Below are 21,561 nucleotides of genomic sequence, written 5' to 3'. Positions count from 1 at the left end.
ATTCACTGATTTGTTTTCTGCTAAAGAAAGCTTTACAGCAATGCCTGTGAAAAGCCCTATCATGAACGAGCAGTTGCACAAGGAAGCTTTTATTAAGCAAGATCTCAACAGGGATTCTTGAAGTCACAGTAAAATCTATGCAACTACCTCTAATTGCAGCGAATCTAGATGTGCAAGCAGGAAAATTCTCCCAGCTGCAGAAGACAATTTTCTTGCTAGTCTGCCTTGACAGCTCACTGTGGCTTGAGGAAATGGAGTCAAGCTATCGCTTTTAGCACTGCAGCAGGTGATTCACCAGCAGCTGAGTCATCCCTGTCCAAGGCCCAGGGAGGGGTGGATGGCTGGGCAAAGGAAGCACAACAAACCTTCCTCCACTAATTCATGCCATCTGGGAGTGACAGCCCATAGGCCTGCAGTTTTATTTGCAAAATACTGTTTACAGTTTTTATTACAACGTCCATAGGGAAAAAGACTTAATTTTATTTAACAATTCATCATCATTACACAAACTGTTGTTCTGGATTCAGCTTCAGAAAACAGGAAGCAATACTCATAAGATTGGTTTGTCATGCTTTTTTTTTGCAGACTTTTGTTGTTAAGTCGTCAAACAATTAGATGGGAAAATTGGAATTGAACCCACTGTCATGCAGTTGGAGTATTTTGGTGTTAGAGGTCTCTCTGGTGAGCCACAGAGGATATGAGCTGTTGCAGAGTCTTGACTCATCACTTTGGTTGGTGGTAACCCAGGCTTACACGGGAGGTCTCTTGGCCTGAATGTTCATAACTGAACAGAAAGGCAGCAATCACAAATGATTATCTGTGAGCAGATGCTGTGTGGTGCCTGCAGCTCACATGTTCCAGCACTTGCACAACCACTTTGCTTAAGTGTGAAATTATGTAAGAAGACCAGTCATTAACCCCACAGAAGCTGTTCCCTTTAACCTGCTGGGTTAGCAAATTTGATCAGCTCAGTGAAGGATCCAGCAAGCGTGACAACTGGTGGAAGGTTGAAGATGAGACTGTCCCTAGGCAAGGGGATCGGGTAAAGGGAGCAGGGTGTCCCCATTTGACAAATGCCTCAAGTTGCACCAGGGGAGGTTTAGATTGGATATTAGGAAAAAAGTTCTTCACCAAAAGCATTGTCAAGCACTAGAACAGGCTGCCCAGGGAAGTGATTGAGTCACCATCCCTGGAGGTATTTAAAAGACATGTAGATGTAAGCACTTGGGGATATGGTTTAGTGGTAGACTTGGCAGTGTTAGGTTAATGTTTGGACTTGATGATCTTAAAGGTCTTTTCCAACCTAAACCATTCTATGATTCTGTGACAATAGTGAGCTGTTAGATAGCTCAGCCCTACAATTTAACTCACCTTACAATGTTTTGTTTACTGACCTCAGATACCACTTTAAAAAAAAAAAAAAGAAAAATCGGTAATAATTAGTTGCTTTCCATCTGCTGCAACCAACAATTAAATACCAAACTTTGCAAGATAAAGGTACACAGTGGATTATTCATTAACCCACAGTGCAGGAAAAACAAATTCACAGACCATGTAATGCTTTAGAACACTTGGCTACAGTCAAAACATGTCTTGAAAATCACTTTGATCTGTAGTTTCCACAGAGAAGGAGCAGCCACTGCACTTCCACTGTGACCATGCAGCCTGGGTTGAAAAGAGTTTCTACCATCAAGGGCGGGGATAAATGAAGCAGACACACTTGTCTTCTCAAAGGAAAGGCAAACTTTGGCTTTACCTCAGGACAGGAAAACTGGACTAGAACTAGGCTCCAGGTTCCCAAATCAGCTCAGTTTCTGTAAGGGAGCATGAGCGGAGGCACAATATTCCCTTATCTTCTCCCTTTTTGCCCCCACTTCCCCAGACAGGAGGAGGAGTGGTCAGGAATTTAGCATGTGGTGTAGGTTCTTGAGGAACTTAAATGACTGTGTAAAACCATCAGGAGTGCGATACAAACAGTTAAAGGTCAGGATTTGAGATGTATCAAGCAGTTGGGCACTTCCATACTATGAGCATAGCCTGAGACATACCCAGAGGGCCAACAGTCACAGGGAAGAAACACTGCCTAAAATCACAGCTTTCCATTCTGAAAAAACTCATCTGAAACTCGTAATGTTTGGGCCTGTGTCTATAAATACAAGACTCCTGTGGGGATGCCACAGGTCTACAACAAATACTGCACAGACTGCAGTGTTCCCCATCCATGTGCTCTAATGGAACATACCATCAGTGATCGAGGCTCCAGACTTGGGAACTTTGATGCTACAGGTGCATACGAACTTCTAAAAGTTATTCGAAAGAGTAAAGTATCTATGGCCTAGGTCTGCATTGTTTTTTAAAAGCCAGATTTTACATTGGCAATAAACCCCCTCTTCTAGAGGATTTTTTTTTTTTTAAATAAAAACATAGTTCTGTTATTAAATACCCAAACAAGTCTGCAAATACTCTCAAATATTCTTTTTTTCATTCTGTTTCCCCTTGCTTGAATTACCCTCACAAATGATTCTTAGCTTAATAACATCCAAATAGTTTAAACAGGTCTCAAAGCAGAGGGAAAGACACTTCTAGCTTTGAGAGCTAAAATGTGATTGCTTCACCAGAGAGAACATATGCACATGATCACACACATGCAGTGAACATCAACATATAAATGCCTACTTAGATATGTGCTGGTATCCCCTCTGGTTTTGTTGTGGGTTTTTCTGTTTGTTTTTTTAGGGGAATGAGGCCTAGAAGTTTGAACAATGAAACCACTGGTGTAGGTTTACCTGGGAAATGACCTATCTTCATAATAGGGTTAGAGATGGCCTCCTCAGAGGTGCCATTAGCTGCCATTCCTTGTACCATTTTTTTTCAGAACAGCTGGTAGAATGTGGTCTGTGCAAGGAATTTGGAAGTTGTTTTTCTGCTCTTGGTTAATAAAATCTTTGCTGTCCTTGACAGCAGGACAAAATTCAGGGCAGTCATAAGGAGCACAGAGCTACTGCCAGATGTTGTCTTTTTTTTTTTCCCCCCCTCTCAAGAATTAGGGTTCTATAGTACCCAAGGAAAAAAGAGTACCAGTGATATCATCTGGCTTCCTGGGAATAGAAAAAATTACTTTGTTTCCTACTGCTGTCTTTACTAAATCAAAATACACTTTAACTCTGCTGGGTGGCCAGTGGTCGTGGATACTTTCTTTCAATGTCTATAGGTGAAGCTAATCTTCAGCGATGCTGTTTGCTACACCCCCAGATAAGTTGTTAGGAGTAGAATAATAAGCAGGATGTCACACTTGCATGTATCTCAAACAGCTTTGATCCCGTTTTAGCAGAGAGGGAACATTTCAAAAGGCTATCCTTGTTTACAGGAACTTGTGACATTCTGAGGTTCATTTGGAAGAAGAATGATGTCTAAACTCCCTGACACAAGCAATGCATTTTCTTACATGCAACTAGTATCTGATAGTTTAAGTGTTTTTCATCCATCTCACAGAAGTAAATTTACTCCTACCAGTCACCCAGAAGGGTTCAATACTGCAGCTCAGTCCTTACAGTCTGCTAACAGCTTCTCTCAGACCCATCAGTGAAATTAATGGACATTCACATGCAGTAAGTTGCTGGTTCAGATCTTTAGGACAGATTGTGTGAATGTATCTCAATTAATCAAGATAGTTTATGGACACAATGACTGAAATGTCTTTATGAGGTTGTATTAGTGGGTAACACTGTTAAAAGAAATAGAAGAGAAATTAAAATACAGTGAGGTTACTGAAGGACAACTAGTTGGTAGTGTTTCATGTATTTTGAAGTGTCCAGATTTTTTAAGAAATCGCTTTTTCAAGTTTTTTCTAAACTCTTTCTAAACTTTAAAAATAATCAAATTGAAACAAAATATGCTTCTAATTTTAGGAGCATCAAATCAAAACTCCTCTTCAACAAAAAAACATGTGACTAGGAAGAAAACCAGTATTGTTTCAGCTTCAGAAACCAGGAAATGATGGCACAGTCTAAGGGATATGTATATTAAGAACATAAAATTAACTGGCAAGCAGATACCCTCACAACCAAATGCTAATATTTCAAAATAAAATTAATTTCTATCTCACTTTGCTAACAAAATATTTATTCCAGTGGCTGAAGTAGTGACATCCAGTACTGGTTTGCCTCATTATTTCATGTAACATCGAGACAGACTTATTAAACCCTACCTAACAAAACAGAGTAGTCAGCATATGCTGGGTAACAAAGGTAGAAGTGGTAGATTAAAGTGCGATCATGGGCAGTGAAACAAAGGGCTTATGGATGCCTTACTCTAAGAAAAGCCATGCTAAGGACCTGCCTTCATAATACAGTGTGAAATTGTCATTCTGGTAGTCTAGTAAGCTGTGTTTCACACTAGGAGAGTGCTACCTACCCAGAAACAGCAGGATATATTAAACAATTGCTCTAATGTAAATAAGGGGAATATAAACAAAGCCTTTTTCCTGTATCTCAAAGAAATCCAATCTTTATGCAACTGTTCAGGGGGTTGAGGTGGGGAGGGAAAGGCACTATTTTTTTTTTTCTTTGACTAAGTGATTTTAAGGTCATTTGGATAAATACTGTGGGAGTCAACGTTATCTGTGAGCTGCCTGACAGGCTCTGTGTCAGACAAAATCCAAAGCACATGATCCATAATGTCTCATCCAAGACCCACTGTGAAGATACAGCATATCCCAAATCCCACACACATCCTTCAGTAGAGAAAGTAATACAGGGAGGGAATTTCTGGAAAAAAAAAATTTCCTTTCTCATGGTACAATCATCTCTCTCTGGAGAAGTCACACTTAATTATAAAAAGCACCCAACTTTTGTGGTTCTCGGTCTTTGGGGATACAGAGAGATGACTTGTTGTCTAGAAATGTTGAAATCTGTATTGAATATGGGCTTCTGAAAGAACTCTGCATATGCCAAAGCATTCACTACCCACAAAAGGGTTTATGCATGTGAATTTAACACAGTGAATGGTTCCCCTTGTTAGAAACACCAGAAGTTACTGTGAGACTGGAAGCAGAGTCCTAGGATGCTTTCTGTTGTTGTGACAATTTTCCACTCCAGCCCCCCTTGGGTTTTTATCGCTGATGAAATGGAAAGCAGTGAACTGGGCATACGAAATAGCTCACCTTTCTTTGGCTTGCGTTTCAAATTAGGATTTTTTTCTAGTTGCAGGGATTGGGTTGTGTAGCACGGTATCGATCCCTTCTTTAAAAACCTGGAGGAGGACCAGGTCTGCGGTCAGCGCCTCTGCAGTGCTCCCGGCAGAGCCGCCCTCTTTCGGTGGGAAACCTCCCAACGCCACCAGCTCCGCTCCTTCCTCTCCAAAACACTGCGTGAAACAGATAGCTTAGTAAGCACCAAATTACACTGCGCTGATAAAAATAAATTTCTTGGCAAAGTACTTGATTTGGCTCCATCTATTCCGATGAAAAGCAGTTTATTAAGTCAATTTGCTTACCTAAAATTTGCTGAATATGTTCTTGCAACACCACATGTCGAATGTCCTTTTAAAGGCTTGTGCAAGAACATCTGTGAGCCTCCTGTGTCAGAAACATCTCATCAAAAGTATTAGTCCCTTACTGAACTGAAAGTGTTACTTTTCTTGGGTTGGTGCAGAATCTAGCAATGTGAAAGCTGAACTGGAAACAAATCATGAGGAAAAACTTGCACATAAAATCATTCTCTACAAGTGCATAGCAATTCTAGACCTGACAGAGGATGCAAACAAAACCATAAAAGAATCCATTAACTTTTTAAATTAGCAAATTGCTCTGATTTTAGAAACAGTGTCAGCTTCTCACTGCTTTACAGAGGCCAGTTGGTAGTAATAATCAGCAACAAATGACCTCACTAGCACATTAAAAAATGACCAGCCTGCATTTCCAGACCAGTACAAAATCAGGTAGATCTGTACCCATTTGGGTCAAACTGAGAACGAGATTCCCCTGACACAAGGAGCAGCTGGCTGTTTGCAAACATCCAGCTTTACAGCAGCTTTTCCAGCAGGCCAATCTCCTACAGCTGCCAACTGGAGGAGACCAAGAGAGATACTGATGCTCTCTGCCAACTCCTGGCTGGCAATTTTTCTACACCATAGAAAACCAAAGCATTTTGTGAACTCTTCTGTCCCACAGCAACCCTAAAAAAGCTAGGGTGTTATTTACTAACATAGTTGATTCTCAAGGTTTTGAACATTAAAATTTAAGAGGGCAGAAACCTGAACACTGCTTTTAACACACAGGTGGGTAGAACCTACCTGTGAGCCTTTTCAGTGCTTTTCTACTCCTCATACATGTGTGCTTGCAGCACTTAATTGTAATGTGATCACATCTAGGACTAAAAAGACTGGCACACTGTCAAGAAGACTATTTAAACTGCCCAGCTAGAAATGCTAGGAAATCATGGCTCCTTCTAGGTTTTATCTGCTCTTAGCTGCCTGACACCTCAAGAATCCCAGCCCTTGTGTACTCACAGCTTTGAATACCTAAGCCCCTTTTTCAAGCACAGAAAGCCTTGCTTGACCTGTGATAGCAGCTGTGGCTTCAGCATGTGCTCCCAGTCTTTTGCTGCTCACTCAGACACTCTACATTGCGCCTTCCAACCCAGGAGCACAAGTGTGGCTGCAGCTGCACAGTGAGGTGCCCGCGGGTCCAGCTGGGCTGAAAAGCACTGGTCCTCCCTTTCTTCCCATTTTCCCTTTGCTATTTTGCAGCTGGATACATTCCCCAGGCTAGAGCCCTGCACCAGCACTGACAGTGGGGATCACCAAGAAGCACCAGCTGGAAGGTAGAAACAAGGGACTTCGAAAGGCAGCTGCCAAAGGGAATCACTGAAAATATGACCATCAAGTAACACCCTGCAGAAAAATAAATTTCCTTCTGTGCACCCACACACTAGCAGACTTCACAATCACTCCCCAGAGCTGATGGGAGCAGAATGTTTATTCCATAAATCCCAGTCCATCAGCTCTGCCAGCACCAAAGTGCGAAGCAGAACATGAAGCACCAGGGACTTCTGATATCATAGTGTTTGGCACCCACAGGCTCTAGATGTCTGAACAGAGAGACAGCCAACAGGTGAACAGGCCCTTGGCGATCTACATTTTAAATTTGAGAGCCGAAGTGGTTCTTCCATTCTGCATAGGACCAGCCCAGGATCTTAAACTTATTTAAGGGACTGCTTTGTTTACCTATTAAGTAGCAGAATACTAAAACACAGCATTCCTCAGACCACCAGTAACATCTGTTCAAATCCATTCTCCGCTAGGAAACCTAGAGCCAAAGTACTGAAGACTGATATTGCAGGATATGGCAAATTCATAGCACACACCCTACTTTAGGACCTGTCTCTATCTTCATTCCATCCTTTTGTTACTTATGCGTTGAAGCAAGCACTGTATTACTAACATATTCCAGTGCAGCAACTTCATTCAGTTCCACTATTTAACAAAAATCAGGAGAAAATACCACAAAACTCCTGTCACCCTACTTTTCACATGCAACCACATTCACTGATCACTTCAACAGTTGCATGCAACTCTAGAGCCAAGGACTGCTCAGGGGTCCACGTTTCAAGGCAAGAAAAATTCTGAGATTCACATGTTGCACAATTAAAAAGATATTATCAGCAGGATATTTCTGTGAAAACATTGCAAAAAATCTTTTTTGACAAAAACAATTGCATCTTTTATCATCAATGAAAAATAGTCAGATTCTTCACAGGCTTATGAGTGCAAGCTTGAGCTGATGCCCCCTATTTCTACTATTAGTCTAACTTTGTCTTACAGCTGTGAATTGCTTTCAGAACATTCAGCAAGTACCTCTCTTCTGTATCTTGAGCATAATCTTTCTTGTTTATCATTATACATCTTCTTATTCATCTGGTTTTCCACTTTGGAACAACTCTGAAGTGTAAGTGCAGTTTTTAACCCACTGATATAACACAGCACAGTATTCTATACACAAAACACTGATTTTTGACAGCCACTAGTTAGATTTTGTTGTACGTATATACAACAAAAATCTGACCCCTGACCCATACAGTTCCCAAACTGTAGTTTTCAGCTATTTTTAACATCATCCAGCATTCATACTCAACTGTTTTTACTGAAAAGCGGTTAAGAAATCTTTTATTTTCATCCCTTCCAGTAAATCTAAAAAGTGGGTTGCTTTTTTAAAAATTGTTTTGTTGATTTGTTACTTTCTGCTTTGAATCTACTGATCCATAGCACACATGAAATAGTTTTGCAATGACTGAGGCTGATTATTCTTATTTTACAGGGCAATGGACAACACTGATATTCCCCGGCACAAAGGACAGGTTTTGTACTGGGAAACCATCCCATGAAGTGTTAAAAAAACAAAACAAAACCTAACCATGGCATAGTTAAGGTGCTGAAGTACAGAAATTTAACAGCACCCTTCCAAAAGCAAAGGTTGAATTTAAAAAGCTTTAAGAAAACAAAATGTACTGGAGAAGATGTAAATTTATCTCTCACTGCTCAGTATTTTAAACACAAAGAACAAAGATGCATGCATTTCTGTTCCACTGAGGATGGTAGATACAAGATGACCTCTTTGCTAGAAGAGAATGAAATATGTAGTACAGAGAAGCATAAAACAAGGCAATATTTGTGATAATGTTTACTATAAAAGGGTGCAAACATTTTCCAGGTAAAATAAAGAGCCTGGCATTAACAGAAAATGTTTGTTACACAGCAGCTTCAAGAGGTGGTTACAGCTTGTATCCACTGATGTGACCTAGAAGAAATATGGAATAGAAAGAGGCAGCAAGATGTTTTTTAAACTGTTTGAAAATGAAAGCAATATTAAAGAAAATAACAGGGATCGAGCAATTTTCATTTTCATTTCAAGTCTGTGTTCTGCCAAAGTCACTTAAATATCAGGGAGTGTTTGCAGTGCATAGCTGTTTATCAAAGTAAAATAGGTAAAGAGTTAGCCCAAGGGTAGTGGGACTTTTAAGAGAGTAATGTTTGGAAGAACAGTGCAATACAAAACTGAATTTGGCAACAATTAATGTTTGAGTGTAAAAAACCACAAATGAACAACAGTAATAAGCAGGTTGTGGAATAGCTCTAGAGAGATTTAACTAGATTAGGGTTGGGGCTCCAGACAGAATCTGCTCAAACTGAATGTTGAAAAAAAAAAAAAAAAAAAAAACCCACAACCCACCAAAAACCCACCACCACCACCATGCAGCCCCTGGAACAGGGAGGCTGTGAACATGAATAATCCTTTGGGGTATAAAGGACCTAGAAGTTAATGCAAATATCACAACTTACTTAACATAAGGGGAAAAGGGGAAAAAGCCTAAATATAGAAAACAATTCTCAAAATTAATTTTAAAAGAATGTCCTTAAAAAATAGATGTATGTCTAGCTTCATTAACAATGAAGATTTTAGCTTTAAAAAAACACCACCAAAAGAAGCCTCTGTCGTATCGATGGAAGAGCCATGCCACCAACTCTTCTGATTTTGTTAGGTATTCTATAATAAATTAAGGAATTAATCCCACAGACAGCATCAGCAGAAGGCATTTCATATTAAATGGCCCTTGTGTCTCTTCTCAGAAGAGATTTTCTAGGGAAGGAACTACTAATAATTAGGCCATCTGCCACATTACTTCAGTATCAGAACAACATGAAAATCTGTCATAGCTCTCAGCCTAACCAACTTCAGTATTATTTTTACTGTTTCCCCAGTGCCACAGCTGTGTACAGCATCCTACAAAATGGCAGGTTGCTGCTCAAGGAGCCAACAGCCTGAATTAAGCATGATGCACCACCATATGAGAAGTGAGAAGTGAGACTGGAAAACTTTTTTGAGAAAGGGCTATCAGAACTTTAAAAAAAAGATAAGGGACATGCTTTCACTAGCTACCTAAGTAGCATTTTATATAGATACACACATAGCCTTAGAGTTCGCTGCTAGAGTAGCCTTTTTTTTTTCTTTTAATCACAGGGCATTAGCTACAAAAGTAAATTTTTGGGTTGAAGGGGAAGAGAGTATTGTAAAAAACAGACACTTGGGGAAAAAAAAAAATCAATCAGTTGTATAATGCATATATGAACAGGAAAAGATATTCCAGCCAGAGCTAATGGAAATTAGCTTGTGAAAGAGATGAGGCAAAAGGCAATTAGGGAGGATAAAGCTGTAGAATGAAACCTTGAAGGCAAATTTTGAACCTCAGACATGGATGGTGATCACAAAGTTACAAGACAGGGTGGGAAGCATTCTAATTGATAAAAGCAAGAAGATAATACAGAAATCAGAAGATAAAACAGTATTGTATCTGAGGAAAAAATCCAAAAAATAATGTAATAGGAGAACGGTGTTCAGAGGGCAGAATATAGCATCAGCATGAAGACAAAGAGTTTGAGCTTATTGAAAAGGATGCTGAAGGGGGAGACAGGCAAGATGCAAAGGAATGTCAGGTTAGCTGCATTCAGTTAGCATCTTAATTGTCAAAAGGGAAGTAATGATTTGAGGATCATTATGTTAAAGGCCTTAAAACTGAAAATCCTCCAAAAAGGATTTTGAGATAGCAGGCATCAAGGTAGAAGCCTAAACGATGGAGAGGCATTACTTATTCAAAATCTGATGCGTCTTAGTTATTACATACATGACATTTATAAAAAACATACTGAGGTTTTATTTTAATGACCCACTGCATTTAGTCAGTATAAATTCTGAAATATGCTTGTTTTACTTTTTACCACTTTAATACCTAGGGAACCATTTCCTCTAGTTGCCTCAAATTCTTGCAAGAGAATAAAAGCCTGTAATAGTGGACTACTTTTCCGAACCTTTTTCGCAGTACAATTACTTTTTTCATAGCTATTTTGGAGGATTGACTTTAAAGATGCAGATAATTTTAAGATCATTTCAGGGCTGCCTCCAAAGGCATTAGAGCAGAATAACATTGCATACTCACTCATCCTATCTGTTCTGGGTAAGTTTTAGGGAAACCTCCCCTATACACATGCCCTGGTTCACTCAAGTGGAAAAGTTTTATTAGGAGAAGACCATGAAAAAGACTCAGAGCTGCAGCACATGCAATTCCCTGCCTTTCAGAAGCTTCAGCTATTAAACCCAAAGAAGTTTCAGGACTCTAGAGCTGCATGGACTTTCTTCTAACACCTTCAAGAGCACAGACTCATCCCAATTGTGGCAGCAGAAAACTTCCAGAGCCAAACATACAAAGGCCTTACGCTGTAAGGCAATGAGAAAGGTAAGATAGTGAGATGCACAGACAGGAGTCTGGACATTCACCCGGGCCTGGCAGAGAGCCTGCAGCTGCTGCTCAGTGCTCCACTGTGATCGAATTACCACAGTGAAAAATACTCTTTCAAGGACCATATTTCCAAAGCTTCTCGGGCTGCACAGAAACATCCTATTTTCCAGCAGTGATTTAGACTCTTGTCCTCCTCTTCCGTTTATAGAGACAGCACCAACCTTCCCTTTCTCCTGCATGAATTCTGCTACCTCTGCAGGAAGAGGCTAAAAAAGCTCAAAAGAGCCAGTAGTGGGTGGAGTGATTCTGTTTTCATAAAGTCTGTTGTGCAACAGCACCATCCAGCTGTCAAAAAAATAATGAAACATTAATGCCACTATCCAGATTTGGTCCTTGTACCACAAAATGAAGAGCTACACCTAAAACAAATCCCACAGGTCTTTTCCCTGCTTCTGAATTTATTATATTGGTCCATGGTGTTATGTTTTCTGGGTTAGTACGCAAGAATGTGCTTTAGCAAAACTAAGAAAATCAGCCCAGTTTATTTCTGCCCAGTAAGACTGGGAGGCTACAGCTTACCTCAGTGTTTCAGTGAAGTGTGGAATATAAGCTCCCATGTGTGAGGAAAAGACCATTATCTTTGGCACACAACCAAAGTTAATCACATTACAAAAATTAACGGAAAAAACCTCAACCATTTCATACATAAGGGCCTAAGTTTTAGCCATCATAACTTACCACTCTTGAGCTTTAGTAGCGAAAGCAAGAACAGCAACCTCCAGTGAGGGGGAAAAACGATGAAAACTCAGGCTTAACTAACAGATTACTCTTGAGAGGCATTATGACATGAATTAGAAAACTTCTTGCTTTCCAAGACTTTTCATAAAATTGTGTTCTTTAACAGTAACTATAATGCATATGCAATGGAAATAAAGGAATAAATGGCATTCCTTACAACGGGTGACTGATTACCTGAATTAAAGCCACAAGGTCACTGCTTAAATTACCCTCAGTTCTTCACTAAACTCAATTTTGTTGTAACACCCGCAGGGAGCTTACCATGTGGGTCCACTGATGATCGGGAAGTCTAATATTAGAATAGTGTTCTTGCATTACATATGCCTTAGCCTGTCCTGTGATCCCACATTCTTGCATTGTTTGACACTTGAAAGCAGAGAATGCAGCTCCTTTTCTGACTTTCTGAAGTCCAGTACTAGTTCTTTTCAAACACTCTGCAAAGCAGTACAGGGTTATCTATTAAAGTCTAAAGATAAGTCAATCATCCTTTAAAAGAAAACAAAACCAGTGGAAACTTTCCAAGTATCAGCAGGAAAAAATTGTAAATGCAACAATTAACCTAGGAGAAAGGGCATTTCTACACTCAAAGAAAACTTGAAAGGAAAACCTAGGATAAGTGACATGACTTTAAGGAACTTGAGCTTATGCAAGGAACAATCAGCATAATCGCACTGAGAGGAGATGCTGTTTTTCTTGCACAGAACCAAAACATACAGTAGATTTTAATGTAAGCCCAGAACTCAAGAGCACAGCAGCCGGAAAACAGCAAGCACTAGAATAGTAGCCAAAGCCATAGGAGCAAAGAACATGACCAAAGATACAGCTGAAGTGCCAAATGACAAACCCGTGCCAAGTGGGAGAGAAGGTGCCCTTAGACAAGCAAGGCAGCAAAACCAGAAGAGTCCACAGAGACACAGCCCTAAGGAAAAGGGGACAATCAGCTCCCCAAAAACTGCAGATGAACAAGATCAGAGGCATGCCAATGAGGAAGCATTATGGCTAAGTTTGACTAATGAAAGCAAGGAGTTCTCCCCTCACTAAGACAGGGAGAGCAGACAACACAAGACCTTCAAGAGGAGCTGTATTACAAAGTCATTGCAGGACTTCATTAGATCAGAGACAGAACAAAGTTACTAGAAAAAAAGTGTTGGAATGAAAACAGACCAAAATGCACAAATCAGTAAAAAAGGAATTGGTGCCAAATAGGAAAAAAAAAAAGGAAACACTGGTATGTAGGAGGGTATTGGAAGAAGGTGGCAAGGAGGCAGTGGGCCAGAAAGAGCCTTTGAATCTATAATAAAAGTTTCTTCTCTGTTCCACAAAAAAAAAGAGAAGAAAAATGTCAGCAAAGTTTGAATTTTAAGTGCAGAGAAAGTAATTTAAAATAAAGAATGTGATGATCTTGATTGAATAAAGTCCATTTCCCTTGCCAGGAACTGACTAGAGAACTTGTGACATGGCTTGGAGGCTGCACAGCTATGCTCAGAGAACTGCATACTCAGAAGGCATAGAGTTACATGCTCATTCCAGTAACAGAAAGGGTATGATCAATCCATTTTATAACTCAAATGTATAAGGAGAACAAACAGAAAGAAGAGGAGGAGGAAAAGCAGATCTCCATTAGTTAGTAGTCAGGTCAAATAACAAGGGGAAAGGTGGAAACAGCATAAAAATCCCACTAAGCGTAGAAATAGGCCTCCAGTGGAAAGAAACAAGGCAAGCCAGGCAGAAGGAGAAACAGGAAGCCATGAAGTCTTTCCAAAACAGTCTAAATAGAGAGACAACACTTTTACACCATCCTCCATGAGGTCAGCCAGAGTTCTGCCAACTTGATCACAGTAAGTCCTAAAGGATTTCACATGGAACTTGAGCTCATGACAGTGGTTTTTCTGTTTTACCACAGGGTACAAGCTTTTAAGCCAGGACACCTGAAAGTACTAAAGGTAGGAAAACGGTGTTTCCACTAGACAGCAACCCATTTACACTTACTAGTTGTTCAGTTTAGTCAAGGAATCAATCTTACTTAAGATAAGAGTACCTGTTCAAGCTGAGCTTTGTAGTCTTGTATGAGTAAGCATTTCCAAACCCAGGGCTTCAGCTGTCCAGAGTCTTAGATAGACGTACTATAGTTAAACCTGCCATGTCACTCAGAGTATATGTTTACATGTCTGCAAGTCCCCCTGCCTCCCCACCAGCAAAGTATCTATTTACTATCCACAGAAGGTACTATTCAGTTCAGACCCAAGGAGTTCAGTTCCATCTTCATCAAACTTTCTAACCATGTAACAAGCAAAGCTTGTGGATCTGATTTATGGCAAGCTTCTGCTGTGACTGATGAGTACAGTGGCAGAGCTAATGACAAGCCTGTTAGATTTGGGATTTTAGTTCATGAACAGCCTTACTTAAACCAGGGACACAGAATACAGTCATATGAAAACAGCGATAGGATCACACATGACAAATTCAGAATATTAGGCATAATAGCTGGATACAAGAAACATTTTGCACATACCAGCCTCAACCTGCTCCATCCTTAGAACTAAACTGCAACACTCACCAGCCCCCTCTTTACAAACATACTTTCTGTGAGTCCCATTAATTTTATATTTAGCATTTCACAGCAAGTTCATTTCTACTTCCAAAGTGTCTAGATATAAGCTGTGTTGATACCCATGTCTTCCAGTGAGAGGCCATGTTCCCATGACAGGGAGTATGAATAAAACCAAGAAGTTCTACCCTAGAAAGCTCACACATTTCAAAGTTTAAGAGCTTATTTTAATCCAAGTCATGGCAACTGTAAAGTCCAGCTCATAAAAAGGCAATTTGCTGCTGATAAGTCTTCATATGTACAGTGAAAACAGTCAATCGATGCAAGTTTCTAGTCAGTAGGGCTTCCCCATTGATTCCAACATTTTCTTCCTCTCTTCTGCTGAGGGCATCTCTGGTTTCACACCATTTCTTTTCCTCTGCATCATAATGTCATGCTGAAAATAGAAGAATATGACCATGAGAACACAAATGTCTCAGAAATCTCTGCCTCTGAGCTCCAAATGAGTAAGATTCATTAATAAAAGTACTCTTTTTGTATCGGGAGCCAAATACCCTAAAGTCTGATTAGCTGGTAATTAAATGTACTTATTTAACTGTAGATATCTGTTAGTTTACCTTGCTGCTTCAGAAGACAGTGAAATTACAGTATTCCCATTACACTATATACAGACAATTGCACATTAGTCTTAAACAGGTTTTTTGTAGTTCACGCAATTATTTAAAGGCTAAGCTAAGAGACTCTTTACTACTACAACATAAGGAAAGAAAATAGCAGAGAACAGTTTAACTGTACGTAGTTCCTCATGATACTTTTCTACTGCAAGAGAGAAGGAAATAAGGACAGCACCAAATAAGAATAAACTCTTCCTAAGCTTTATCTTAGGTTAAAGTAAACATGACCCAAACCAATGGAAAGACAGATGAACTTATCTTACCTCAGAATTTTTTCCATTATATCCATTTAAAACAGAACTTATTACTAGAAATATCTGACTCAAATTCAGAGGGAAACATATTGGGTACTGCAAGAACACTGACTCACAATCTAAGAAGGTAAACTTAGGAGAACCAAGTGAAGTACTTTGACATGCATCTGCTTAAGTCTTCCAGCAACACATACTGAGACTACCTGGGCCTGTAAGTCACCATAAAAACAGCAGCAGTCTGAAGAGTTCAGAAAGCCATGTGTCAGAAATAATGTACTTAAAACAGAGTAATATTTAGAAAATCCGCTGCGCTTACCCAGAATTTTCTGCAGCTTTTGTACTTCAAAAAATAAGCAGTACACATATCCTTGTTATAGTTGTTGTCATCCATACATTTTCTAGAGGCATCTGTTTCCTTTAATAGGGAAAATATACTTCAGAGCTGAGGGAAGTTACTGTACTCAGTGTCTAAAAATTCTAACAAGCCCCAGAATATCTATGAAGATAGGAGACAGCTTCTCAGATGAAAGAATACTATCAAAGAGAGCAGAGGAACATCTATCACAAGGGATAATCAGTAATTCCAAGCAATGACTTCATTTAGAGATAATAGACATTAGTATTCTTTAAATAGTAAGGATTGAGTCCACAGAATAGTTGTTTACAAAGATGCTTGGTATAACTCACACAAGACTTTTAAAAATCAGCCAAGCCTGTCTAACCAGGATTTCAGGCTCTAATTTTAAGGACAGAAAACTGAAGAGATTGCTATCAGTTATATTACTGCTATTTATGTGGTTTTACTGGTTGTTATTTCACACTTACTATAACAGATGATTTTCAGCTTTTCCCATCTTCAGGCTCTTTAAAACACTTATGCAAAATGCCAATGCAAGAGTGCTATCCATAAAAAAATCCTCAAGAAATTGCGTTATTTAACATTGAAACATACAAACAGAAATCCCAATTTGATCTTACCGCTACACATGGATTTATATCATGATCTCTAAGCTGTTGTGCATGCCTGGACATTTTAGACAGACACTCGCACCTTGGCTAGAAACAGGAAAGAAACAGGTTAAGTATCTACTTTTAATAGCAACTCAGGATTAAGTCTGACCTGCACCATGTAATAAAGGCCTTCCAATAATGCACACAGTTTGGCTGTCTCAAAAAACAAAAAACATGCCACCACAAAACTTCTTTTGCAAAATGTTATTTCAAAAGCACTAACAGCAAGGTAACTCAGACAAGTTTAGCCTGTCACCAAAACTGCTTACTCCCCAATAAATTCCTGCAGAGAATGGAGCTACTGCAGTGACTCTCATAACCTGTCATATTGTTGAGGAAGTGACCATGTCTAGGAGAAACAGCTCCACAGAAGCTGTTCACAGCCAACACACTGTAGACACTTCAGTTAATAGTGTGGGGGAGCAATGCACGAGTAAACTTTCCCAGATTTGTGCCTACTCCTTAGCTGGATCACACCTGTATCTTCACTGAGCCTTCCCAGGTGTAACAAGCACCCAACCATCTCCCATGTTGCTGTATGAGATACTTAACAGAAAAAGAAATGGTTTCACTGCAAGGAGGGACCAGATCCACTTACTTTGTGTATGACAGCTTGAATCACATTTTTCACTAGTTTAGTAGTTTGACACTGACTCTAGGAACTGTAAGTTTGAGAGACAGTTCAGTGCCAAGAACCTACACTGATCCAAGATGATGACATCAGGATGAACAGCAGACCCTCATTCCCTTTACTACTTCCCATACATTGCCTCTGGCACACATATGGCCATGCAGGTATTTGTTCCAAACAAATACTAAATCTAACCAAAAAAATTAATGTTGACCAGATGCCTGACTGAGCCAATGCAAGCAGAAACACAGGACTGAGGAAGACAGAGCTCTCTGCAGCAAATTAAAGTACAGCTGACTAAGGAAACTGTGAAAGAACATCCCTGCTTCATCTTGGTTCCCCCCCCCCGCCAAAGACACTGCTGCTATTTCTAAACTTAAACCTGTTTCTGTTCACATTAGAGACTGATAACTCCAAGTCTGCAGTAAAAAGCCAGTTTTGCTTGATATCAGCAAACAAAAATCAAATACTGCTTAGTAGCTCAAAGACAGAAAGCAATGTTTTAGATGAAGGTTCTTCTTTGGGTAGTAGCAAGCTATTCCAGGTGAATAAGCCCTAGATTTTACATCCTGTGCAAGTATACTGTCCTGGTGCTTGGAGTATTTTTTTCAATTTCACATCATCGTTTTCTGCAAATGGGCCTTTTAAAGAACAGCATCAGGAAACCCTTCTACCTTCCTTTGAGAGCTATCCAGCATTTAAGTTAACTTTACAAGCTAGGCGAATGTTTGCTTTTTTGTGGATGCAAGATGATTTTTATCAGGCACTTCTAACTCAAATGGAAACACAAGCAAGTAGAACAATAGCATCATCCAGACTTCAAGGAAGGAGGGAGGAAAAGAAGTAGAAAACAAACACAGCATATCACAATGCCTCATCTAAGTCGGACAACATTTTTAGAGGCTTGTTTGTGTCTGTGTTACCACTCTGATTGATTGATATTAGAGGTGTAAGCATCACTTTAGCAGACATGCCTCAAGGTGTACAGTATTAGACTGACTTCAGCCTTACTCTCCGAAAGAGTATTTGTCAGTCATAGGATGTGTCATCCTCAGTGTTCATTATACAGACTGCAATTAGGATTTTCAGTTTGATTATGCTACCACAGTCTGCAACCGTGCCCAGTTTAACGAACAATGCACACAATACATTAAATACCCACTTAATGAACAGGCAGTTCAGGTTCTCATGAAGGTGAAGTTCAGAGCAGACAACTGCTTAAACATACTTAGTACTACCAAAAAGGTCTGATCGCTCCTGTATGCATTCCTCTCTATTTCAGAATTTGAAACACTATCAGCTACAGGGGCAGGCAGGTCGCACCGAAATGCTGCTGTGTGATTGAATGAGCAGTCGAGCAGGAAGAGATCTTTCCACCCAGTTTCTGCACATGCACAGGCTTCCCTTCCTGCTTTCAGATTACAGGTCTGAGCCCAACCACAACCAAAGGCTTGTCTATTCCACAGTTCTTAATTACGCTTTAACACATTAACAGTTGTAAACTGTACCACAGAGAAATACGTTTGTTGCTAGCAGTCTTTAACCCTAGAGCTTTTTCAGGTCATAAACCATCAGGATATTTTTCCATGGCTTTCCTCCCATTGAAAAATGTTTGGCTTTTTTTAAATGCATATATGCATACAACATTGCTGATTACGCTGCAGTACGGCCCAGCTTATTAAACCTTAAACCCTGGAGTGAGGGCCGTATAAAAAAAATCCTACCGTTTCCATCGCTATGACCGCGGGGCAAGCGAGGGGCGGGCAGCCGGCGGGCCCGGACGCTCGGCACCGCTGAGCTGCCTCGCCCGCCTCAGCCTCCAGAAGAGGGCTGGGGGGCAAGGCAGGTGCAGAGGGGGCGGGCGGCCGGGCCGCCGCAGGGCCGGACAGCGCCGGGGAGAGGCCGGCGCCCACCGCCCAGCCGCGGCCTTGCCCCACCGCCGGCGGCGGCGGAGCGGGGGGGAGCCGGGGGGGGGGGGGGCAGCCGGTGGGGGGAGCCCCGCGCCCCGTTCCCGCCGCCCCCTCTCCCCGCCTCGCGCGGGTAACGGTCGTCACCCCAACGGCCGCCGGTGCCCAACGGCGGCCGCGCGCGCAGCCTCCCCTCAGCACCACCACCTGCCGCCGGAGCGCGGTGCCCGGGCCCCGCCGCCGGGCCCCCCGCGCCGTCTCCCGGCTAGGCAGGGGCTCCCCCAGCCCGCAGGCGGCGAAGGGCGAGCGAGCCTTCCCTCCCCGCGGCCGGGGGAAGGGGAAGCGGCGGCCGGCCGCGGGCACGGTAGGCGGAGGGGCGGCGGAGGGGCAGCGGCGGGTCGCCGGCGGCGGCGGCACTCACCTCCGTCGCCGGCCGTGTCCGCGGGAGCCCGGGGCGGGAGGGGGCAGCCCGTCTCCAATTCGAAAGACGTCAGCGGCTCGGGCAGCCCGCTTAAGTACGGGCGCAGCCTACCCCGCTCCCGGCCTCGCGGCTCCCCCCGGCCCAGCGCCGCCGCCGCCCACGCCCCGGCGGCGCTGAGTGGCACGGCCGGGCCGCCAATGGCGGCGGCGGCGGGCCCGCCCCGGCCTTGAGCGGCGCCTCCTTCCACCAACGGGGCGGGCGGCGCGGGCCACAGGCGCCGGCGGCGGGGCGCGGCCGCGGCCCTGACTGACGGGGGGAGGCGTCCAACCCGCGGTGCGTGTGGGCGGCGGGCGGTGTGGGCGCGGCGTGTGCGGCAGGCTGGGCTGCACCGCAGCGCATACACTACAATGGCTGCTGGAAAGACGGGAAAGCAAACAATTTCCAGGCCCGCCGCGTCCAGCCCGAAATATGGGGAAAAAATTACAGAAAAATCGGAGAACACTGTAAAGGGTGGAAACGGGGCGCAGAGGGGATGCTGAGGCTCCCGCGGTGAGTCTGCTGCGGGTTTGGGGGGCAGGCGCCGGGGTTTAGCAGGGAAATATCAGGGTTATTTAAATTATGAAGGGGGAGGAGGAGAAGGAGGGGGGAGAGGAGAGAGGAGCAGCGAGCAGTGAGGAAAAGTTTGTGTTAACCATCCCTGCCTTCCATCCCTCTCCCCCCGTCTCCCGCAGCCCCCCGCCGCCCCGCGTCGGACCCCCCCGGAGGAGAAAAGCCAGGGGAGGGGAGGCGAGGCGAGCGGTGCCCCCCTTCCCCTCCCTCGGAGGGAGAAAGAGATGATTTTCAGAAAAACCTCTCTCAGGAGTTTCCTCCACTCCTCCCCTCCCTCCCCGCGGCGCTATGTTGGTTCGCGAGCGAGCGGGCGAGGCAGCGGTCTGCCCGGGGGACGGCAGGAGGGCGCGGGGTGCCCGCCGCCGACCCCCGCGGCGGGCCGGGGCCGGGGCCGGGGCCGCGGCGGCGGCGCGGGGCAGGGGCAGGAGCCGGAGCAGGAGCTGCGCGGCCGCCCCCTCCCCTCCTCGCCTCTCCGGAGCCTGTGCTGTGAATGCAGTGACAGCGGCGAGAGCGGCGAGAGGGAGCGGAAGACATTAAGAGACCGCGGTGCCGAAAAATGAGGGAAAAAATTAATATAAATTCGCCCCCCGCCTCAAACCGGCCGAATTTCGCACAGAAATTTCCCCCGTGGACCCGGCTACCCGTGGGGTGTCCCCCGGACCTGGCGGCTGCGTCTTTGGGGGGATCCGGAGTGACTTTGGGGCACTCGACCCCCCTTTCCCGTCGTTTTTTGGACAAAAGTTTTTTTTTTCGTAATAAAGAAACGAATTTGCCTGCTCTCCCCCTCCGAGTGGCCCAGAAGCTTTTCCCTTCCCCATCGGTGTGTGTTTAGAGAAAAGTGTGAACCCAAGTAAGTGCTGAGTCGTGTTGCATTGGGGAGGGGGGTTTGCTAACTGAAAGCAGGAGAGATCCGGAGAGAGAGAGAGAGAGAGCAGGGACAGCTTGTTGTCAGTATCATAAACAACCAAAATGGAGGGAGAACTGAGGCATATAACAAAATAAAAATCAGAAAAAAATGCCAAAAAATACCTAAAAATCGGGGCTGCTCCCCCTTTTCTTCCTCAAGGTAACAGAATAAAACCCGTGTCTTCCCGAGACCGTTTTAAGGTCTCAGGGAGCAAGGAGTTAATATTTATTATTTTTTTTTGTTGATGAATTCTTTGGAAAGGCAAAAGCCTCTTATAACTCGCCACCGACAATGAGAAAACGTGAAAATCCCTTTCAGGAGAGAGAGGTAGGGGGAGATGATAGTGCAGAAAGTGCATAACTTGGGGGTAATGTGGAGTGATCCTAGATAAGATAAATGCCGTATGTGCTGCTTTATAACTTCCTTTCTTAATGCTTTTCTTGTATGTTTGGGGGGAGTTTGGAGATGGGGGCTCCTTTCTTTTCCTCTGCCTTTTTTCCCTTTCTTTCTTTT

At 42.9% G+C, this 21,561-nt stretch overlaps 1 protein-coding gene across 2 annotated transcripts; it reads right to left on the bottom strand.

Annotated features, from left to right (window-relative positions):
* Positions 1–8,774: 8,774 nt before the first annotated feature.
* CHCHD7 (coiled-coil-helix-coiled-coil-helix domain containing 7) lies at positions 8,775–19,570 on the bottom strand. 2 transcript variants are annotated; one of them, XR_012830834.1, is made up of 4 exons: positions 16,541–16,614; positions 15,879–15,977; positions 14,125–15,070; positions 8,775–8,794 (listed from the first exon to the last, which is right to left on the bottom strand). XR_012830834.1 is itself a non-coding variant. In XM_075705151.1 (4 exons), exons 2-4 carry the CDS (start codon positions 16,592–16,594, stop codon positions 14,969–14,971), a joined length of 255 nt encoding a protein of 84 aa, XP_075561266.1. In that variant the 5' UTR covers positions 16,595–16,618; positions 19,533–19,570; the 3' UTR covers positions 13,985–14,968. The 2 variants fall into 2 exon arrangements, 1 of the variants encoding a protein (XP_075561266.1); XM_075705151.1 differs by lacking the exon at positions 8,775–8,794 and adding an exon at positions 19,533–19,570 and having other exon boundaries at positions 13,985–15,070; positions 16,541–16,618.
* Positions 19,571–21,561: the final 1,991 nt, after the last annotated feature.

Source organism: Pelecanus crispus, chromosome 2, assembly GCF_030463565.1.
Source record: "Pelecanus crispus isolate bPelCri1 chromosome 2, bPelCri1.pri, whole genome shotgun sequence".
Classification (NCBI taxonomy): Eukaryota; Metazoa; Chordata; class Aves; order Pelecaniformes; family Pelecanidae; genus Pelecanus; species Pelecanus crispus.
The sequence above is the reverse complement of the archived record's forward strand: the minus strand, read 5'-3'. Positions and strand labels throughout refer to the sequence as shown.

Bases quoted from the DNA above. Each gene is read 5' to 3' on its own strand.
- CHCHD7 (XM_075705151.1), bottom strand. From the start codon at position 16,594: ATGTCCAGGCATGCACAACAGCTTAGAGATCATGATATAAATCCATGT. The intron at 15,978-16,540 runs GTAAGATCAAAT...TCCCTATTAAAG, and splicing joins ATATAAATCCATGTGTAGCG to GAAACAGATGCCTCTAGAAA. The intron at 15,071-15,878 runs GTAAGCGCAGCG...TTCTATTTTCAG, and splicing joins AAAGCTGCAGAAAATTCTGG to CATGACATTATGATGCAGAG.